Here is a 22,234-nt window from a genome sequence, read left to right on the forward strand (position 1 = left end):
TATATTGCATACACTGTGTGCAATAACATCTTTACTCTGGTACAGGCAGAAATACCAATACTTCAGCTGATATAGACCATCCTCCACTGTCTCTTGTCCCCTCTTTTTTCATCTTTTTGTCTCTACCCAGCACTTCATTTGAACTTTAGGAATTTCAAATGTTGTCTACATTTGGAGGTAAAAAGAGAAGGTAAAGTGCCTTTTTTAATAGTGATAGATGGAACACTAAATATAATAATTGGTGGGGTTTTAGGCTGTATCTATCATCAAGCTCAGTTTTTTTTGAGTGTTACAGTTTTGAAATACGGGCAGAAAGATGCAACAAAAACTGGTTTTCATTGTTTTAATTTTGAAATACGTTTTCTTTTCAACTGTTCTTCAAACAAAATCCAATTTACCTGCATGCAGCAACTGCCCCATTCTACATAGTGTACATCCAAGACTGTTTCACACAGGGCTGTATGAATGGTGGTAGGAGTAGCCTCAGTTGCTCTTATTCAGGAGTAACTGTAGCAGTGAGAGTAAGTCTTCATTAGTTCACCACCTCTTTTCAAGGCCTGACTGTACTGCCTTCATATGTTAGTATTGCAGTTGCCACTGTGTTGATGCTTAGGGAAATTAAAGTTTGATTTACAAGACAGTATTTGCACACGTGCCTTGTGTTCTTGTCCACTGAATTATAGCATTGTATCATCCCTGGGTGGCTTGACAAAATCTAAGTTGCCTATTTTTCTGTATCTGATTGCTATTACTAGAGATCTAGCTATTGTAGTTTATGGTCCAGTAAAACAAACCAGCCAAGTGCCTACTTGACTATAATGACAGGAATTTCCCCTTTTGAAATACTTAGTTTAAAAAAAATTTAAACTCCTTTTGATGACCTATTTTAATGGAATAAAAGAAGCCAAAAAGAAAGGCTCAGAAATCCAACTGCTTCACAGCAGTATGGTCCTAGATCTGTGTGCACAGAAATGTAATATTCAGTACATCTGTTTGTATTTTAGAATCCATTATTTTTAAAGGACTCCCCTCTTCTTTTATGTTGTGTTACCTAAAGAGTTTTATTTGGCTATTAAATAACGTCAGACTCTAGAGTTGCATTATTTGTTTACTGCAACAGGCATGTTCCTTGCAAAGACAATCTCTAATATGTTTTTTTGTGGCATAGCGAAATTCCTTGTGTTGCATATCCAAAATAATACATAAATTGTTTTTTTATTTCTTCTGAAATGTGTGATTTTAATGTATTTGATATTTTGCTGTTTTCACTTAACAACAATTAGAAATTATATGTAACCTTTTCAGTTTTATCTATAAAGTAATTGGCTAAACCTGGAATTCTTCAAATACATTTATGTGGCCAATCAACCTCCAGTGAAACATAAATAACTCCTTTGTGCTAGTAAATAATCAGTATCCATTTTCCAAATAGAGAACCAGAGGGAAAATTCTCACTCCTTGGATCCCAGAGCACCATTCAACCCATGGGTCATTGTTTGCCATTTTGGTTTTTATTGGAAAGAAAAAGCTGCCAGGACTGTAAGGAGCCCTCTGGGGCCAGTTAAAGAGGCTGTTTCAACTCAGCCTGTGATTTACTGCCATTGACATTTTCTATCATCAACCAACTCTGTGGCGTGTTTTAGAGCTATATTCATCCCACCTAATTTCAGGCACCAAACTCCTAAATTTGGAGTTCCTGAAGGTTCCTGGTTTAGTCATTGGAGAAAAGTGGAAGCTTCGGTTAAGCGTGTAATTAATTTGTCAAAATGTGTCTGGGCTGAAGATTTTCAGTCGTAAATGAGAACTAGGGTTGCATACTTTGCTGACTATTCACAGAGTAATTTGAAAAACACTTCAAAACTTTGCTCAAGGTTGCTAGAGCACAAATTGGGGAAGAAATAAAGGTACAGAGGGCTTCTCAAATGGTTTTGCTGAGGTGAAGTTAATAATTTCTCTGTCACCTGATCCGTGTAGAAGGCTCTTCTTTCTAATCTCAGAGGTCTGATGGTCAAGAAGTTAAAAGTTCAGCCCAATCCAGAAGATAATTTTTTGTAAAATGGTCATTAAGCAGTGTCTGGAGTTGAGATGCCCTTACCAACAGTCAACTTTCTCGGCAAAGAATGAGTGTGTTCTGTGTATCTCAGAAAGTTTCAGAGAAACTGTGCTTTTATGCAAAGACTTGAAGTTGTATGTCATTGTGACTGTGAGGTAATATTGCTGACTTGAGTAAAAATTGCCCTACAGCAGGGATGTGGCCATTGGTCCATTGATTATACCAGCTTCAGGCAAAAAATCCACCCAGTTTTAACTTTTTAATAGTTTCTTTCCACAAAAGTTACTTTGAGAACCATTTTTAGTATAACTTAGTAAATCATAAACAGGCAGCTAATAAAGGACATCTCTGAAATCTTATCCATTTCAGTGTGAATTAGTAAAGTCAGTTGTTTTTAAAAATAAATTGCAGGAATTTGTCAGCTTTCAACATGTTTGAATTATTGGACAAGATCCTGACACTTTAATTTGAGTGGAAACCTGAGTGCAGCCTGTTGGTCTGCTCACAGAATGAGAGGACTTGATATGCTTAAAGAATGACCCTGAGTTCTTTGAAAGACTGGAGACAGAAAATACAAGAAGAGCATTGCTTTGGGAATGATGGGGAAAAATAAGTGAAACAACAGAAGAACAAAGTGGTTAAAATTACTTTATTTCAAAACCTCATTGAAGTTTTTGGTGTAAGTGCAAAGGAGGAAGACATGCTGATGAATTCTGTATTCAAGCATTAGCCTGCTATAGCAGATGGTAAACTGTATTTCTTAAGGTTATGACAAGCCAATAAATGACAACTTTATATTTAAATAATAACTTTTAAAACTAACATTAATGATACACTAGATGCCTTCTGCAGTCAACAGGTATTTTAGATATGTCATTGCAGCTTAAATATTGGTGTTTTGTGGTATATTTTTCCACTGTTTTAGGCATTTACAAAAATTGGTGGTGAAGTTTTAGCCGTTGTTTATGATCTGTAAAAGGAGGTATCTGCAATGAATTGTGACTCAAGTTTATGCCAAAACAGCAGGACTCTGCCAGCAATTAGTGGTCATTAATCTGGCTGTTTCAGTTAGAATATCTGTATTTGGGTACATGTGGGCAGATCCCAAGGTCACTGGCTTGCTGAACATAGTTGAAGTGTATGACTGACTTCATGTGTATTTTGGGTATATCCCTGTTACTATCAAGACATATGTGAAACAAGGCAGGGAAGGTTATCTTGGTATTTAGGATATGAAATCTCTTTTATTTAACAACTGAACTTTTCATTACCTGCTGTAGAAATAGAGTGTTTTGCAGGAGACTTTTTGAAGCTACCCAGGTTGGAAGGGACCTAAAAAGATCATCTAGTCTAACCTGTTGTGGCAAAATGAGCCTGATGAGTTTGTCTAGCACCTTGTCCAGTTGCATCTTGAAAACCTCCAGCCATGAGGGGTCTACCACATCCCTAGGGGGTGATTGACTGTTAGTGTAAAATATGGCTTCATTATATCAAGATGAAACCTCTCCTGGTGCAACTTGTCCTCTCCATGTGGCTACTTGTGAAGAGTCAGCCTCCATCCTCTTTATAGCCACTCTACGTTCTGTGGGACTGTGATGAGGTTCCCTGTAGCCTTCCCTTCTCCAGGGAATAAAACACCAAACTACTTCAGTCTCTTCTTACAGGACAAGTTCTCCATCATCTTCATGGCCCTCCTTTGGCTGCTGTCCAGTCTGTGTCTTTCCTTGAACTGTGGGGATGAGAACTGAATGTAAGCACTACTCCAGGTAGAAATGCTTGATAGACTGGGATGGTCACATCTCTCATCTCTGCCAGTGATGCCTCTGTGGGTGCATCCCAGCATCTGATTTGCCTTCATTGTTGCAGCAGCTTCACTGCTGACTCCGGTTGTCCACCAGGACCCCCAGGTCCCTTTCAGCAAGGGATCCAACCTGTACCAGGCTCTTTGGTGTCCTCACTGCTGCAAGACCTTGCACTTGTCCCTGTTAAACTCCACACTGTTCTTGCCAGCTCAGTCTTCCAGCCTGTCCTGGTCTGTGAGGTGGCTTTCCCTTCTGGCACATCCACCCAGTGTGGTGTCATCAGCAAACCTGGTAATGAGTCTCATCATCCAGATGGTTTATGGTGGTGATGAGCAGCGTGAGTCCCGATGTCTACCCTGGGGACTCCCACTTGTGGCAGGCTGCCAGCCTGGGCACAGACCACTGATCAGCTCTCTCTGAGCAGGAGCTGTGAGCCCATCTCACAGACCAAGCGAAATCCTTAGGGCTGGACAGTTTCTTCCAAAAACAAGTTTTATCTCAGTGCCTCAAAAAGGATGCAAGAAGGAAAAAGAACTTGGTAATTCACCAGGACTGTGAATTACAGTAGAAGTGAGTTCTTTCATCTCATGGTACAGAATTTCTGCTGTCAAAGCTACAGCACAAATTACATGCCCATAAGTTTTAACAGAGATCACAGCCGCTCTGGGGATCTTGTAGACAATGGAAGGCAACAAATTCATTTACAATGTATTTTAACTGAAGTGTCAGTCTACCTGATGAGCTGGGTCTTCAGTTCTCCTGTCTTGCACTATCACCATTGTTAACCTGGTCAGGTTTTAGCGAAGCCATGCAAACAGACAGATTCATTCTGCATTAATATTTGGTACTGTCATTTTTTTTTATTAATCTATTGCTGTAGATTTTCTTTCCCCCCTTTTTTCTGTAGAGCCCTTCTTTATGGAGAGACTGCTTATAACCAGAAAAAGGCTGTTTGTTAGTAATGGCTTTACCTGTACTGTCCTGGAAGCATGGAAATAAAGAGCTCAGTGAGAAGAGTTGTGGGAAGAGAAAGGGGTATAAACATACCTTGAGCAAATCTCACTCACTTCCAGTATAGATGCTCTTCCTGCCTAATGATTTTGAACTGCAGACTGCCTATGTACGTCTTGGGCACTGAGGGTCTGTGCTGTTTTGTACAGCTCTGTCACTCAAGCAGTGTGAGGGCACTATTAATACAACCATAAACAGGCTGCTGTATACAGTCTTGTTTTGCTGCTAAATCCCTTGCCCCAGCAACCAGCTGAGCAGTACCAGCAAAACAAAAAAGTCAGTGTTGATGAGGTCTGTTAGCTTTTGCGTATGATTTTAGTCAGCGAGACATATGTGACTGCAGCAGATGTCTCTAGGTTTTCACCGCCAGGACTCTTCTTGGTGTGTTTCATGCCTATCTCCTTCTTCACCCTGCAAGACAAAAAAAAATTTAAAAACTCCAAATGGTGCAGTATTTTCTAAGCTACAGTCTTTCTTCCTAGGATATTCTATAAGGTATTTTATATTTTAGATGTATCTTTGTCTTTAGTAATGAGTGACTGATGCAGATTTTATTTTCTCAAGGAATAACCCAGGCACTTTGTATAAAAGTACTTACTAGCAAGTGCTTGTTACAGTGGGAAGGTGAAAATTCAGTTGCTTGAAGTTGTTTGGTCTTTCCCTAGTAAAATAATAGACTTCATATCTTAGAGGTGTTAAAATGTTCAATGTGGTTGAAGTAAATGTAGACTATATTGCTCTCCGTGTAAATCAAGTAAGATAGAACAATATTTTAAGCTGACTAGCATCAGTGGCAGAGGCAGTAAGACTGTTCAAGCAAAATTGGTAGACACCCTAAAATTTGCCAGTTGGGGGCTGTATTCCAAATGGCTTATCAAGCATATTGTCTGGCTGGAGACTGACACAAAGTGATCATAATGGGTCTGTGTTCTTGTTTCTGCATAGCTTAGTTGTAATTTTAGTAATTTGGCCACAATTATAATCATGTTCATTTTAGGGATATGTATAAAATCTGTTGTTGAATGTCACTTGGTGTTTCCTGTGATACTAATAGAACAAAATTACTAGCTTTCAGAAATTAGATTTTGTTTTAAAGATTAGGGCTTTCTTCCCCAGTAAAACCCTTGGAATAGCATGTTTGGGAGTTTTGAGATTATGTGTAATTAAAATCACTATAGTAACTGCAGTTTTTGCAGGATTTTTGACAATGTCTACAGATACATTGTAAAATCACAATTAGAGTGGAGGAAAAAAGAGGATTTCCTCATACTTAGAACGGCATTGAGGGTGAAAAAATCAAGAGAAAGCTTTCTTTTCTAATTAAAATTTTAAGGCTCCACCTAATACTTTAATTAGCTTTTGTCAGCTTGGACTCCCACGTCTGGATACAGAATTCCTGTGGGATTTTCCTAGCTCTTAGGATGCTTTAATGCTTCTGCTGCTTGTTCTGTATTATTTTTTGAGTGAACTGATGGAAGAAATATAAAAATGTTGTGCTAATAATTTTCTCTATCCTCAGAGTTCCTCTTACTGGAGAATGTTTTTCCAGGCTGCTTCTGTATCTCTGTTTCTGCCTCACACAGGAGTTGCAACCCAAGAGTGTCTCTGTAGGAATTGGATGCTGAATGAATTCACTTGTTACAAGGCCATGAGAAATAGTGGCTCGCTTATCATAGAGGACATTGTTGATGAGCTGTATGAAATTACTCTTTGCCCTTGGAGGTATTTGTATCAGGTATCCAGATTCTGCCTGTCCTGTGTCAAGCTCTGGATAGAGTGAAAAGGCTGGGACTGATGGGTCTCTATCCCTGTATTGGATACTAGAGATGATATTCATACCATTCCATCATAAGTGCTATGCTGTTTGTGGTTTTCACTTTCAGTTTTTTTCAGTTCAGGTTTAAATTTTTGAAATTTAAATAGTTCTGTACTCTAATCTCATTTTATTTATCCTTTTGCAGTGTGAGTGAACATTTGAGAACTTTAAATGCATGTTTGATTAGAAGTGTTAGAAAAAAATGTCAGGGTGGAATTGAAAAAATCATCATAAAGCCTAAGCAATATTCTGACTTCTTGTTTTTTTCAGTTATATTTTCTTCAATTTTGCAATAACTTTGACTTTTATCCCTTTTTGGTTTAAAATTTAAGAAAAGCAGTAAATGTGGTACCTTGCAAGCATCTCACATTAAATGTGATGATTAGAATGCAGCCCTGTTGGTTACTAATGCTCTGAAGTTATTTGTTCATATGCACACTTTGAGAAGTTTTCTCCATAGTGACCAAAGCAGCTATTTGGGGAGAGCATTGTTAAAGCTGGTAAATTCTGCACTGGTAATGTTGTTTATTGTAATTCCCATTTGAAATACTGCATCTTTGCATTTATCTGAAAATCCAGCCCAGAGTGGTAATGAGTTTGAAAAGCCAATTGTCTGCACAGAGTTTCTTATAGTGGCTCTGTTTAGCAAGATGCTGCTTTAACAGCTGTGGTTTTTGCAAAGTCCAAATGAGAATGCTCTGGAGTTGGAGGTTGGAAGAGCTGAGGACAGACCGAAGATGTTCTTCCAACAGAGTGGGCAGCTGCAGAAGCTGCCAGGGTTTGGCACAGAAGTTGTTGCTGTTGATTTCGAATTCAACAGTCTTCAATGCTCAGAATTTTTTCCTGACTGAAGATAGCACTTAGGACACATGGATAATCCTGTTAGCCAAATTCCTTGTTTTTATTAGCCAACCTCAGATTGCCCACAGGGGCAAAAGAAGCCAAGAATGGGCTTCTGCAGATCTTGGTTGTGAAAAGTAATTCCCCCTGCTGAGGAATTCAAAAGGTTGACAGCAGATGGGGCTTCTAGCACATGTCCTACAGCGAATAGAGCTGGGGCTTTGCTAATACAAGTGATAATACTGTTGTGTAGTCAAGTCCAGTTCTTTTGGTGACTTCTAGCTAGAGGGATTTGCATGCAGTTACATTATTTGTTTCTCAAGACAAAGTTCGGAAGCCTTGGGCATGCTTTAAGTGTGAGTTTGTTGGTAGGATTGGTTTTCCCCCTCTTTAGCCTTTTCTCTAAACCAGAGAGAAAATACCTAAGGGATTACATTTTAAAACCCTATTGACTTAATAAAATATTAGAGTTTAAAAGTGAGGAAATAAAGTTCTGCATTAAAGCTTTTTTTAGTCTGCTTTAAATGTGGCTTCTGGGGTCATTCTTTAAAGCATAGTCTTTAGTTAAATAAATGTATGCTATTACCCAAATAATAATATATGTTCTGGCTTGGGTTTAAATTACTCTAAAATTGATTTGTAGCCACCCCCTTCACTTAAAATAACTGTAAGAAGCTGTTACTTTCACAGGGTTTTTTTCCAACCATATAAAAGCCAGCATGTGTTAAAACCAGCAGGTTTTAGCCTACTTTTTATTGTGTTTCTTGTGAGAGTATCCAAAAAGAAACAGTAGAGGTGCTGCACAGAACAGGATGGGAGGTAGCAATTTTTTCTCTTACTGTATGGAGTTACATTTCTTTTACCTAACCCCATATAATTTTCCTCTTGCCATTCCTCATGTGTGCAACCTTTGTCTTTTCCCAGCTATTGTGTCTGATCCCCTCCATGGCCTTTGAATTCCTGTTTATTTTTAGCAGATTGGAACCCAGAGTTGAGTACAGCCTTATGAAGTAGAAAAGTAAGAGTAATACCTTGGTTGGCATGTTAGTGGTGAGATCTTCAGGTACAGCCCACACAGACATAGGTAGGAGCAATGTACCAGTTACTGACGTAGTTCAGAAATTCTGTGCAAACAATAACACAGATTTGCCTGCAAACATTTTGGGTTGTACCCTAAGTATGAAAAAATTCAAATGGGAGAGAACCTTAAAGGTTGTAGGTTGGATAAAAAGTGTTTGTTGTTGATACTGTTCACAGAGCATAAGGTGGACCTTGGGCTAAGTTCTGTATGAGCAAAATGAAAGCCAAGGAGCTCATGGTAATATTTCAAGAAATAGTGTAAGAACTAGACTCTTCTAAATACAATTGGCTATCTAGAGAAATTCACGTACATGACATATCTATACATGTATATATCTTTAGTTATTCAAAACATGTGGCATTAAATAATGGGCATGAGAGATTTGTTAAGGCCAATTAGTCCAAATGAATTATGTCATTTAAGTCCAAGGAACTGCATTGTCTGATAATTTGTAGGCATTCTCTCATCCATTTTTTAATGAACCCTAATTTATATGAAACTTGGGCTGCTGTCCCTTTGTAAAAGTTTTCAGTCTGGTTTGTAACTGTAATGTCCCTCTATGTAGGACATTAATAATGCAAGAAATCACGGAAAACCTTCTGCAAAGTTTTGTTTCAGCCATTGCCTTACTGTAGAAGTGGCCTCACCTGCTGCCAATGCATCTCTGGGTGATCCTCTGCATCACAATAGTACCATTTAATACATGCATTTTAAATTCCCTGTGAAGTAGATTCACAAGCTTTGGTTTCACACTAGAGCAGGAAGGTGTTGCCTGTTTTGTTGCAAATAGTTGTGTCCTACTTCTGCCTGTGCTTTGTAGTTTGCTGGAGATTTCTGGAGCAAGTGAATAGAAATCCCTGATGTCACAGGTATTTGTATAATATAAATGGCAAGGGCAGTCACTGAATTCCGTATTAACACTTTTCTAGTAAACCTTTTTAGTATTGTTCATAGAACTTCTAAGAGTTTTGCTCTTGGATGTGGTTGGGATGAGTTTGGCTGAAAGTTGAACCCTCTCTGTTTAAAGGCATCACTGACAATCCTCTGAAATCTATTCCTGAAAATTATTTGTAACTCAAACCCTTGCCTGAAATCAGAGACTTAAAGGGTGGTTTTACTTACTTTTAAATTTGGTGTCTTAACTGTATCATACATTTCTGTTGAAGCCAGATGACCTTTAAGGTCCCTTCCAACCCTGATTATTCTGATTCTGTAGAGTTTATAGTAGAATGAGTATGTTGGGTTTTCTCCTTTGCAAATAGTGACCACCTCTTTCTTTTGATCTAAGATTTTGAAAGACAAAGACACAAAAGCTAACCACTTTTCTAAAAAAATGGGGGGTTGGATTTGTTTAAAATCATGAGAATTCAGTTGATTATTTGTATTCAAGCTTTTAAGTTCTTTTTATCTGTCACTGCTGTGTATTTAATGCATTCTTAAGATACTCTGAGGGTTTGTTTGGGAGTGCTGACAGATCCTTTCAGAGAATCTCATACGTTCTGCGTTTGTTCAGAGCAGATTCCAAGTTTAAAGAACCAAACATCTCTAGACAAATTTGGAAGGAAATGTCTATGAGTTGTCACAGATTTCTACAGCCGGTGACTGTTTTTTGAGCACAAATGTAAAATATTTTAATTTGGATCAATTTTGAATCAATTTACTTGCGTTGCTTGGCTTTAGACTTTGCTGGTTTTACTCTTCTTGGATGAATGTCAATGACCAGCAAATACAGCACAAAGCCTACAGAGATGGTTACCTAAAGTGTCAGTCGTAACCTTCTTGTGCCACAGCCCTGTTTCCCATTCTGTGTGCATACTACTACTTAACCTGGCTCACAGGTGGCCTTTGGAGTGCAAAAGCTGTAAAGCAGATTGTTTTCACTGGTGAAAAATGATACTGTGTACAATTACATTATTGGCTTTTGTTTGCTTGTACATACTTAATTATATTTCACAGGCAAGCCTCGAGACCAGGCAGCCATTTTAGAGAGACATCTTGCAAGTGTCAGAAGAGTCTTAATACTCTAATTTTAAACATGAAAAAGGAAGAATAATCTTAAAATGGGTAGATGCTGGCCAAGTTAAGCAATAGGCTAATTCATTGTATCTAACAAGGGGTACCTGTTCCTTTTTAAGGTCTAAGCAGGTTTACTTTTTTGAATCAACCTTTGATCTTATTTCTTTATATTAATCTTAAGATGTGTTAACTTGGTAATGTTTTTACAGTCTGAAAAAGTAACACATGATAAGCATTGTGTATATGATAAACATTTCACAAAGGGAGTTCCGTGGATATTTTGGTCTTATCTCTTCAATTCCTTGGGTAATTTAGGGTTCCCTTCAAACCAGGAGGTTGAGGGAATAAGGATTTGTCTCTCGCAGTCCTATGGCTGTTTGTATGCTGCAGTGAGACTTGATTCTGCAGATACTGGCTGTGAAACTTTCCAGATCTGAGTGTAGTCTGACATTAATGAAGTGGTTCCTACACTTTTGGTATCAGCTGAGAGTGTTGAGCCAAATTATGCATGTTAGATAAGCCATGTAGGAAAGGTATTCCTTCTAGAACTAAAGAAAATATATTTATAAATAAGGTAAGCTGAACTCTGTAGATCAAATTTCAGGTTACTTTTATGTAATATCAGTTCAAAAATTATGAGAATCTATTTGCACAGATGCAATCATTGCTGTTTGGGATACCCTGTTATAAAAAAACCTGGCTCTTTTGCTGTTTATTGAAAACAATTGCAATGTTTCTATTCTTACAGTATTTCTGACTGTCTCTACAGTATTAATTTTCTGGCTACATTCTTTGACAGTAAGATGTATTTTAACGTAAAGAACAGATGGTCATTAGTCATTCTTTGAGAGTCACTCTTGCCTAAATCTGACTTGGTTGTGTTGGTAAAGGCAGGGTAATTGTTTCTAACTCCATAGCAATTTTCAAGTCCAGCTTTAACTTATTCTGGAGCATTCACTTTTTTCTTTGCAGTGGTACAAAATATAACAGGTACAAAATATCCTCTTTTCTGAACCTCCTCTGTGTGGATATTGTACTTTACATGTGACTGTGCACATGAACATGTGTTACAAATGCAAGTCTGCATACATGCTGAGCATCCATCTCACAGTGCTGAGGCAATCCGTGTGTGCTGGGGCTTTTGAGGACAAAACAGCTCCAGCCAGTCTTGTGGCATGACCAACCTTAATGACACACCACAAAATCTAACAGAATAGTCTGGCACAGAAGTAGGTCAAACCACATTCCTTGGAGGGAGTAGGTAAAACTGCATTCCTCCAGCTGGAGGAGACTCGAAAAGGCAAATGTAATTATTACAATTGGTCAGAATGAGCCTTTCTTCCTTTCTGCAAAATGGGAACGGACCTAGTAGTTTATGTTCTTGAAAAGCAATCTTCACAGCTCTCTGCCCACTTAACACCTGACTTCGAAATATTTGTTCAACTGTGATATGGAGGGAAGAGTCATCTTGAATCAGTCCCTGCTTTCCCCTGCACTAAAGATTTTGTGTATTGGGAGTTTTAACAAGACCTTTGTAGTGGGGTTATGAAACTACAGACTGCATTTGCCTGTGTCAGGGGGTCCATGCAATTTATGGTGCAAATGTGTATATCACTAAGAAAAAATCTTTTAAAAAAGAAGCCTATTTGACCATGTTACAGGCTAAAGTCCTTTACCAGAATATGAGAGCATTTGTGTGGATAGGCAGTCCTTTAACTGCACACCACTGCGAGTCAGGAATCGCTTCCTGGCTCTCATTACCTCTCAGTTTACTCCTTCAGAAACCTTGTTCTTACATGACCTTTTCATTGTCTTGAGCACAGACCCTTCCACACTGACAGGCTTGCTATTCTAATATATATATATATATATATATATTATATTCCCTATGGAAAAGCAAAGAAGAATTGAAAGAGGGAATTCTCACTCAGTTCTCAGTGTCTTTAATAAACCCAGTCAGTCATGGTGCTGCCTGAACTGTAAACATAGAAATAACATCTCTTTACAAGGATTTTCTTTTGTTGGTAGCAATAGATAGCATGAACAAAATGAGTCTCCTGCCAGCCTGCTCTTTACTCTGTGTTTGAAAGAATGGAAAGTCAGTTAAGGTGCTTGTGCTACACATCTTCCATTGATATTTCTATCAATAACTAATCTCCAGTGCTTACTTATTTTCAGTTCTATTTTCAGTTTCCTAGGCCTTTTAAGATTGCACAGCCTAATAAATTCTTTTTTGCATTTCAAAGGGTTACATATGGAACCTACAGGTAGAATTTCAAACCTATATTCTATAGAATTTTGTTATAAGTAATTACAGATTTTACCTATGTGTCTTATCCTGAAATAACTGTTCATGCACGCTGCCATAGGTATGGGATCTGCAAGGTGGTAAATGCTTCTGCATTCTGCAAAAAGCAGATAGAACTCAAAATGTGTTAGAAATTACTTCTTTTGTTATACAGGCTATTTATGCAGTTAGTAACTCTTTTTTTAACACAGTACTCTGCAAAGTGAGGAGAGCTGGAGTTTGGGACTGCGAAAGTATGATTATAAGTAAGATAGTCTAGCTTTTTGTAGTAATTAGAATATAAATTTTTTTCCAATATGTGGAGAAAAAAGGTTTACTGTTCCTTCTGTCTTTGAGTGTAGTGGAGTAAGAGGGCTCATGTCTGCTTTGGTCAGTACAGTGAATCCTTAGGACTTGAGTGTAATTACATCCTGCGCTCTACTCCCATTTAAGGGTTCTTAAGGGCAAAGTGCTACTTTTCCCTGAAGTATTTCATTTTTTAAAGATGTCTTGATTTACAGATACTTTAGGTAATTTCTGATATTTGAAGATTCCTATCAAATCCTTCCTGTGGTCTCAGGTTCTTTCAAGATTCTTCTCCATAAGAGGACAATGGTGGGGGGATGGTGGTGAAGGTTTGGGAATGGCTGGCATCTGGTTTTTAAAAGAAAATTAAAATTTTGGGTGGACATTTGGTGACACATTTTAATCTCTTTAGAGTTCATGAGCTATTCTTGTACAATAGTTTGACATTTCAGCAGTTTTTACTGTTACATTTATAAGGGGACTAATCTACCTCTGCTGTGTAATTCCTATTTCATCACTCTTCCCATTTTTTTGTAAGGTTATATATAGATTCTATTCTTGCTGTTTTAAGGAAACATAATTCATAATTTCCTTTTTTTCAAATTAATTTCCACATTACTAAATTTCTAAGTTGACTTCAGAACTGACCTTCGCATTTTTAGGTTGATACTCCCCTTTAGGATTTTTGGTGGAGTTATGTTCTCAGGACTGAGCTTTTAGAAGAAGCTAATGTGAAAAATGGCACAGCACTTTATAATAGCTAAGGAAAAATGCAATAAAATACAGACAAGTGATTTTATGCTTAAATTTTTTTTGCAGCTGTGTCACAGAGTGAAAGTCAAATGTGATGGTAGTTGGTTGTGTGCTGATTAACTTCAACAAGAATTTACAGCAATTAGTTCCGGTTTGCTGTAGAGTCTTGCCTGAGTCATAAATCCTTTAGGATTTGCCGAACATCCTGAACAACTGAGTGAAGATTTACATTGCTTTCCTTTACATTATTTTTTTCTCTGACAGCAGTTTAATGACAAGTTCTTGTTCTTCTGATGACATCGATCAGGAGGAAATCCAGCTGGCTCTGCAGGCTGCTAAAATGGCCACGCGAGAGAAGATCAGATCTCGGTTTCATGGCAGTAATGACCTTATTCACCGCCTTTTTGTCTGCATCTCAGGTATGACAGTCACCTTTTGTTCTGAATTTATAAACGATCTTTTTTTTTTTTAATTGGTGCACAGAAAGTTATGGTAGAAAAGAGTAGAGATGCAGTTGCAGGAAGACTGTGGTTTGGGGGCTTAAGTTGTAGTCTGGTCTAGAAGGACCTCTCACCTCATGGGAAGTTACAGAATCCAAGATGCAGACATTTTAGACCTATAGTGATGAAGAGTTTTGACATGTTTCAGGTTTGACTTCAAAGTGCTTTCTTTTTTGTGGTGATGCTCTATTGTGTTGAAGGAAGTTTGATGCAGCAGTTCTATTTTGATGCAAGAAGAATCTCTCAGTATTTCCTGCCAAAGGGTAAGAAAGATATAAATTGACCTGCAGGTGCCATAAAGACCAGAATATAACTTGGCCATTATAGAGAATTAGTTTAATTAAATGTTCAACTTTTATTCCTAACGTGAGCCAGTGATTCCCTAAAAATAAATGAGACCACTACTGGTAGCAATAGGCACATATATGAGTACTTTTTTAAGGATGGTGTAATAGTCTAGTAATGGTTTACCCATTTTCTTAAACTCGTAAGGTGTTGCTGACCAGCTGCAGACAAACTATGCTAGTGATCTGAGAAGTATCCTCAAGACTTTGTTTGAAGTTATGGCAACCAAACCTGAAACAGAAGACAAGGAAAAGCAGAAGAAAGGTAAAGAGATCTACAATAAATTTCTGCTGATAGCCCAATGGGGACCCATGAACTGTTTGACAAGAATTCCCCTTAACATATTGTTCTCTTTTTGACAGGGCTCACTGTACAGTGATTTGACCTGTTTAAGAGAAGTCATGGAAACAGACTGTAAACAGGTTGAAATCACTGCAAGTACAGGCACACAGGAGTATGTTTAAGGCAAATACTGAAGAGTTAAAGCCTTCAGAGCCTTCAGAGTGCATCTGCTGTTTCCATATTCCTGTGTGTAACAGCAGCCCATACAGTCATAACACAATGTATGTAGGGGTTGGATTTCATATATTTATTTCCCCCCCCCAGTGTTGTTTCACACTGGGTACGTTTTGAGTTACAAAAGAGCAGACTATGAGAATGCTCAGTAAGATGCTGAAATCTGCCCTGTCTTGAAGAATTGGCTTCAAAATAGAAAAATACCCACATTTAAACCCTAGATAATTAAAATAATGGAACCAGAACTAGATTGTGAGCCAATGAAAGACTTTTTTTCCGCTGTGACCATTTTGATTATTTCTTTGTTTCAAAGTGGCAAGTCTGCTAACTTAATCTAAAAATAACCATGCCATCCCAGCAAGACTGCAATTTCCTTTGTTCTTTGTTATGATTAGAACTATCAGCATCTGAAGGTGATCAGAGCTCTCTTTTATTCCCTTACTTCCTTTCCTCCTGATTGAAAACTTTTCCTTTCTCTTTCTCCTAGTTTCATTTAAAAGCATTTAGGATTGTATTGACATACTTAGGTAAAAGTCAGATCAAGTTAGCAGAAAAACCTCCAATCCAAACCCACTCTGCAGTGGGATATAGTGCACAACATGCATTACAGTCCTCTGTTACTTGTGGTTGAAACTTCCAGAACAGTTTTATGGTGGCAGCATGTCATGATGTGAAGAGACTGGTTTTTTCATTGTAAAAACAATAAATAAATGGAGTTAGACAGAATTGCTAAAAAGATAATAGAAGAACTCCTGAACATTCAATAGGAGTAATAATAAAGAAAGTGGAGATGTAAAGATTTATCACTGGAAAATATGTATTAGTCAATAGTACTTAGCTAGATACAATTTCTAATGGATGAACTCTTGCATTAAAAAAAAGACGTAGACAAAAGTAAGCATAAACAAAATGAGCAAATAAAAGTCAGGGACTTTTGTGATGAAATTTCTCTTTGATACATAGATTTGATGTGTATGATTCACCTAGATGTTCTCATAATATCCTTCTTTAAAAGGATCCAAGTTAAGAATTGGGAAATAAAGTGTAGGATGCAGCTCAATTACCAGAAGTAAGAGGACTGCATGTCCTGTAATAACAGTGTCTTTCATTTCTGTCATCCTTCCAAAGAAGAATAGAGGAGACTTTTAAATCACTGCTTGTGTCAGGGTAAGGAAAAAAGCAAGAAGTCTAAGAAGGTACACAGAGGTGCTACTGTAGTCTAATCCCAGCCAGAAGTTCTAACATGAATCTTTCAAGTTAAAAATGGAAAAATAAGAATATGAGTACTTTTTGAATTGTTTTACAGTTAATCATGGTTTAAGGAATGCAGCATTGGAAGACTGTGCTTTATGTCAAGAAAGTATATCATCCTCAGAACTTGCAGCAAAAGCCAGAGATGGGGACTTTGAAGGTACTTTCTTCTTTCTACGAATTAAAATGAGACAACACTGATGTATAAAAAACTATCATTAAAATGAAAAGTCTTTTAATGTTTGGTTCTGGAAAGTGAATGTAAAATGTTGTCATAGTACGTTTTAGAGACCAAGTCAGATGATTAACTGAACATATTTCTTTCAGGTTTTTTCTAACAGCCTTATGAAACTTATCTACAAATTGTCATATTCAGTATGAATTCTCTGTATCAGTGGAGAAAGGGTCTGTATAGTAAAGGCCTTAATACAGTGCATGGTGTTACATCTGACAAGTTTCTGAGAACTGTGTGAGATGCAAAGCTCTAAGTAAGGTCTTCTCAGCCAAATCTAAAGAGGTTTTTTATATAATTTACTGTATGTGGAAGTGCTGCTTTTTCCTATGGTGGAAGTACCTTTCATAATTTCTTTATTTGTGCCTTTGTTAAAAATATTTTGGTTAATATTTTCATATTCATCACCATATTACTTCAAAGAAGAAGATAGTATTAGGTCAGTCTGCTGAGGTTGCTCGAATCTCACTGAGTACATAGAAAAAGTGAAGAAAAGACCATATGCAAGTCTCAGAATTTTGGTTGGGATTCAGGCATTTTGAAAACTCTAAAGTTGTTTCTCTTTTTTTATTAATATGAACTGCTTCAGAGTTAGGTATGGACTAAAGCCCTATTATGGCAAACACAGTATAAAAAATGGATTAAAAGGTATCAGAGCACTTGCACTCAAAGAATAAGAAAAGAGAAAGTAGATGTATGAGATGGAGCAAACAAGAAAGCAATCAGCTTTGATCTTCAAGGCTAAGTGGTGGTTTCAGCACACCAGGAGACCAATTATCAGAGCAGTAATATCTCTGTGGTCAAGTGAGAAATTCAAGACAACCGTCAACTGTGAAACTATATCTGAGCTTCCCAGAAATTCAAGTGTGCAGTGATTTCCCTGTGCTTTTAGGACTTCGATGTGTTGTTATGTATTTGTCCACATACACTACTGTCCTTCCAGTGAGATGCTGGGAAGGTGGGATGACTGAGAACTGAGTGATGAGCAGAGTGTGTCTGTGCTTCTATGCGGAGGGTGGTGACCAACAGAAAAGAAATACTGGTTAATGTCATTTGTGAAAAAGGTGAGAAATCACATGGGGGAAAAACACCTCTTAAAGATTAGATTTTAGAGTCATGGTACATATTTATAACTTATTTTGTGCTTATATAAAACCCGTAGTTTGCTTGCTTACCCTTCTTCTGAAGCTGCAGGCTAAAGGATCTGATCTATTTAGAACAGTAGGGCTAATTCATGTATAATGCACTGTAGAAATATTATCTCTCCTGGAGGAAGATGATTTGGAGGCAGATAAAGAACTATTCAGTAGTAATTTTAATTGATTTTTCTATTGTGCTGTAATTCAGAATGTCACAGAAGGTGCAGTAAAGAACAAATCTTTAAGGAAAATCCTTACCATGTATAGAGAGTATTGGAAAAGAATGCAGGAGATTATTCATTCTCTACCATTTCAATTCGTACTCTTTTGTTTTGAATCGATGCCTGATGCTGTCAGTGAATTTGACTTAGAGAACTTGAAAGGAGGTTATTCTAAACTGCGGGAAGCTAAATAACCTTCTCACAGTGGATGTACCTTTTGTCACAGCCAAGTCACTTCACTTCCCTGGCGTGTTAGTCAGTTTTAAGGTTCTTCAGCCTTTCATAACAGCTTTTATTGGCATGCAGAGTGTTTTATATTTGGAGACATGCAGCCTATGACTTGGGATGTTATTTATTGAAATAGATGAGAACAGTCTGGGTACTTAAGTGATGTTATGGCCACACAGGAGTGTAGTAAAGGTAAAACTTGTGAGTTACAAGAGCTCCTGCAGTGTCAATCACTTATGTTCCTGCCCTACATGAATGGTAAAACTCAATCTGTAGTATTAATAGCATATGCAGATAACTACAACAAAACCAGCCCCTGCCTGCACCTTTTTTGTTCTGAAATAGCAGGTGTTTTAGATGTGCCTGCATAATAGAAAGCACAGCCTTGTGGGATGACCAAGTCCCTTGCAAATAAGTAGACGTGGATGTCTTGGTTGTCAGAATGAGCCCATGGTGCCAGTGTTTTCCTGTGCTAACATATCCTTTCAACAAGGCCAGGTAGCCATTGGTCCTGCAGGAACTCTGCTTTTGGTGCCTGGACTGGCTCAGTGGGAAAGCTTGGACATGTCTGCATGAGTCTCCTTGCAGGCTTCTTTGGGGAGCCTTCCTTGGCTTGTGTGAAAGCGGTTATGCTGTAAACATCTACTTGCACAAACCAGTACAGCTCTTCTGGCTGTGTAAACTAATGAGTGTAGTCTGCTGCTACTTGGCCTTGCTGATGGGCAGGAACTTTCTGCATCCCAAAGAGACTGAGGGTGCTGGGGAACATGGAGATGACAAGTCACAGAAGGTCTTCCAAGAGGGACATCCAAAGTGGGTCAATTTGTTGAACTTGTGGGAACTGTAGGAACACACATTTTAACCCCTTACTTCCAATACATTTCAGACCCCCCGTCCTTTAAGGTCACAAATTGTCATTGTAACACTGTATAGACTTTATTCCAGGTGAGGCATGCTGTGTTAGCTAATGGCAGACATGGTTTTGCTTTCCCTAAGGCATTCAGCATCAGGCATAAACCTGGAGCAGGATTTTCATTTCAGCAGCCATGTGCCTCTTCCCCCTTAGAACACCTCCCCATGTACCTCATTTTTGCTGGCCATTGTGGAAGGAACAGACCCTGACTTAGGGTGATGTTTGGATGGAGGTGGAAGATGTCTGGTGGTAAAGGCAACCTCTGCTGCATGAACAATGTGTCCTATTTCTTGCCTGATGGGTTTGTCCTCCAGGCCAAATCTGGGCCACGGGCCACCAAGAGGAGTACAGGAGTATACTGCAGTTATCACTGTAAATGGATTCAACACAAAGTCTTGGGAGCATTGCACCAATCTGTTGACAGCATTGCACCAAAATTAATTGCATCCTCTTTTGTGCATCATTTCTATACCTCAGGTCACTCAATTATTTTCACAGAAAGTGAAAACAATTTAAACCAAAGGAACACATCAGTAGCTCCTCCCTTCTGCCATTGTGGCAGACCATGAGCATGTATCAAATGGAGGAGGTCCAGGAAGCTGCCTGCCAGGAAAGCTCTTCCCAATTACCGAGTAAATCCCTCCAACCGAAAATACTGAATGTTTAAGATTGTGTTCAATCAATGGTAATAAAGAAAAAGGAAAGCAAGCCCAGCAACCTGAACAAATAAATGTTTTTAAGATTCTACTGAAGGTTTCAGCCTCTGCTCAGATTATGAAGATTAATCACTTGTTTTGTCAGATTTCTCATTCTTATTGTGTATAAAACCCACCAGCTGGTCTGGGTCATAAAACAAATATGAATGTTTGTTATGAGCCAACTGACATTGGCAAGGGTATAAGAGGTAAATCCTGTGACCTTCTGAAGGTTAAAACACAATAAACTACAGATTAATTGGCATTCTAAAACAAAAGCATTTTCGAAAATACAGATGAGTGTGGTGTGTATGTTCATCTTTGCTGTCCTAATGCTCTAAGATTTTTTTCAAGGAAGCACATGCATTTATAGTTAACAGAATATAAAAAGCACTATATAGGGAGAGAATGTAAAACAAGTTATATTTTCCTATACTAGAAGATTAATTTATGCAATATTCCATAAATAATTTTTAAATTTAGTAAAATTTCTTGCCCTGGTTGTATGATGGAGGTGATGCCCAGTGGAGACAAAGTTCTGTGTATAAACTCAAAGCAAATTGTTAGAGGCAGATGCTCAGAATGAAGCAGGTTGGGCTCTTTGCTGCCAGTGGTGCTTGCTCTGAATTGCAGGAACAGCAGAAGGGGGCCTGTGCCCTGGGAACTTTCATGGTACTGCCTTTCTCCCTGTGCCCTGATGAGCTACAAACCAGCACAGGGAGAAGGTTATTGGGAAGCTCTGGATTTCCAGCTTGGACAAACCACTGATAGATAATAAAATGACTAAGAAGTTTGCGTGGGTCTGACAGTGGGCAGCATGGGTCACACACAACTAAAGGAAATCTCCATGTTTGAAAATGTAAGAAAACTACTCTTAGTTAACCTGGTATAAGTGCATCCCTGCCAGGACTGAGCTGTGTTATTCTTAATATGTAGTACAGTTTTAAAAAAAACAAACAAAAACAAGTACTGGAGAAACAGAAGTTTGGTGTCTTTCTGCCATTTATGCATCTGTGACCATGTTCCTAGCCCCAACAGAAAACTTGCTTTACATTTGTCAGCAGATGCCCATGTATATACAGAGATGTACACTCACACAGAGTAACTTCTCCATTTTTTGTCTTCATAAGTATTTTTGTTTTGATTTATCAATTTTTAAATGTGATTGAGCTTAAGTCCCTCCTCAACATATCTGAGAGCATTGTGTTTATCCTTGTGAGCTTAAATTTGGCCAATCTGAGTTTTGACCATACATGTAGGAGGACTGATCAGTTGTTGCAACTGGGGGAACCACAAACATTTTTATCATCCATTTTGTGAAGTTAAAGGCTGGCTAAGAAAGCGAGTTATGCTTCTTGTCTAAGAATAAGTAAGAGACATCTCAAAATCAAAATACTTTTCTCAGGGAAAACCAGAAAGCATTATGAAGCTGTTACTGCTCCATGAAAATACTTGCTGTAGTGTCTGAGCTCTCCCTGCCAACCATACATGCATTTTCATTCCTTATCCCTCTAGCATCTGTACAGAAGTGCCTTGCTTGCTGCCACCTAGTTATAACTCCAGACATAATGGATTTGCTGTGGCTGCCAGTACAAATACCTGTTTGTGCCAAGTGGTGTTAGCACCTGTTTGTTGCACAACAGCAGACTGTTTCTCCCTGATCCTTTTCCAGCCCACCCACTTCTGGCTAGTCACAAATCCCAACTACACTCCAACCAGTAGCACAAACACAGTTCAGCAGCTTATGGTCCCGAGGCTCAAGCTCTTGTTGCAATCAGGGTCAGGAAAACCCACCCAATGCTCCTGTATGAGTGGAATGTAACCACTGTGTGTCTCTATGCCTCACTTTGTCTTCTATGCACCCATGGTAACTCTATTGTTTTCAATAATGACCAGCAACACTTTCTAAATGAAAGAAGTTAAATTGTTGCATGGTTCAGTGGCCAAACATGATCTGTCATGTAAGTTTTACTTTTCCCTTACTCAGCAGCTCAGCTTACACTGTACAAGAGAAGGTTTCCATATGGAGGCAATGTTTTATAATCAACTGAACATGCTTAATCATGCATGTAGAATTACAGGATTTTTACAGGTTTTAGGTTGTAGTGCAATAATTTGATCTCACTTCCATTTTAAGAACTGGCTCAGAGCCTTTTCCCTTCTCAAAGACTGTCCCTCTGTTGGCACTGTGTGGAGCTTGTTGAGACTTCCGTGTGGTAGTTAGGGGAG

General features: G+C 38.3%; 1 protein-coding gene across 8 annotated transcripts in view; it reads left to right on the forward strand.

The window, feature by feature from the left end:
• Positions 1-22,234, forward strand: part of ZFYVE28 (zinc finger FYVE-type containing 28) — a 159,173-nt gene that overhangs the window by 128,082 nt on the left and 8,857 nt on the right. For 6 of the 8 annotated variants that reach the window (XM_071556940.1, XM_071556942.1, XM_071556946.1 and 3 more), the window contains 3 exons: positions 14,230-14,384; positions 14,958-15,074; positions 16,633-16,737. In XM_071556940.1, coding sequence (XP_071413041.1) covers positions 14,230-14,384; positions 14,958-15,074; positions 16,633-16,737 — 377 coding nt within the window. The remainder of the gene's footprint in view (positions 1-14,229; positions 14,385-14,957; positions 15,075-16,632; positions 16,738-22,234) is intronic. The other 2 variants (XM_071556941.1, XM_071556943.1) reach the window with 1 other exon arrangement.

Source organism: Pithys albifrons, chromosome 5, assembly GCF_047495875.1.
Source record: "Pithys albifrons albifrons isolate INPA30051 chromosome 5, PitAlb_v1, whole genome shotgun sequence".
In the NCBI taxonomy this organism is placed as follows: domain Eukaryota; kingdom Metazoa; phylum Chordata; class Aves; order Passeriformes; family Thamnophilidae; genus Pithys; species Pithys albifrons.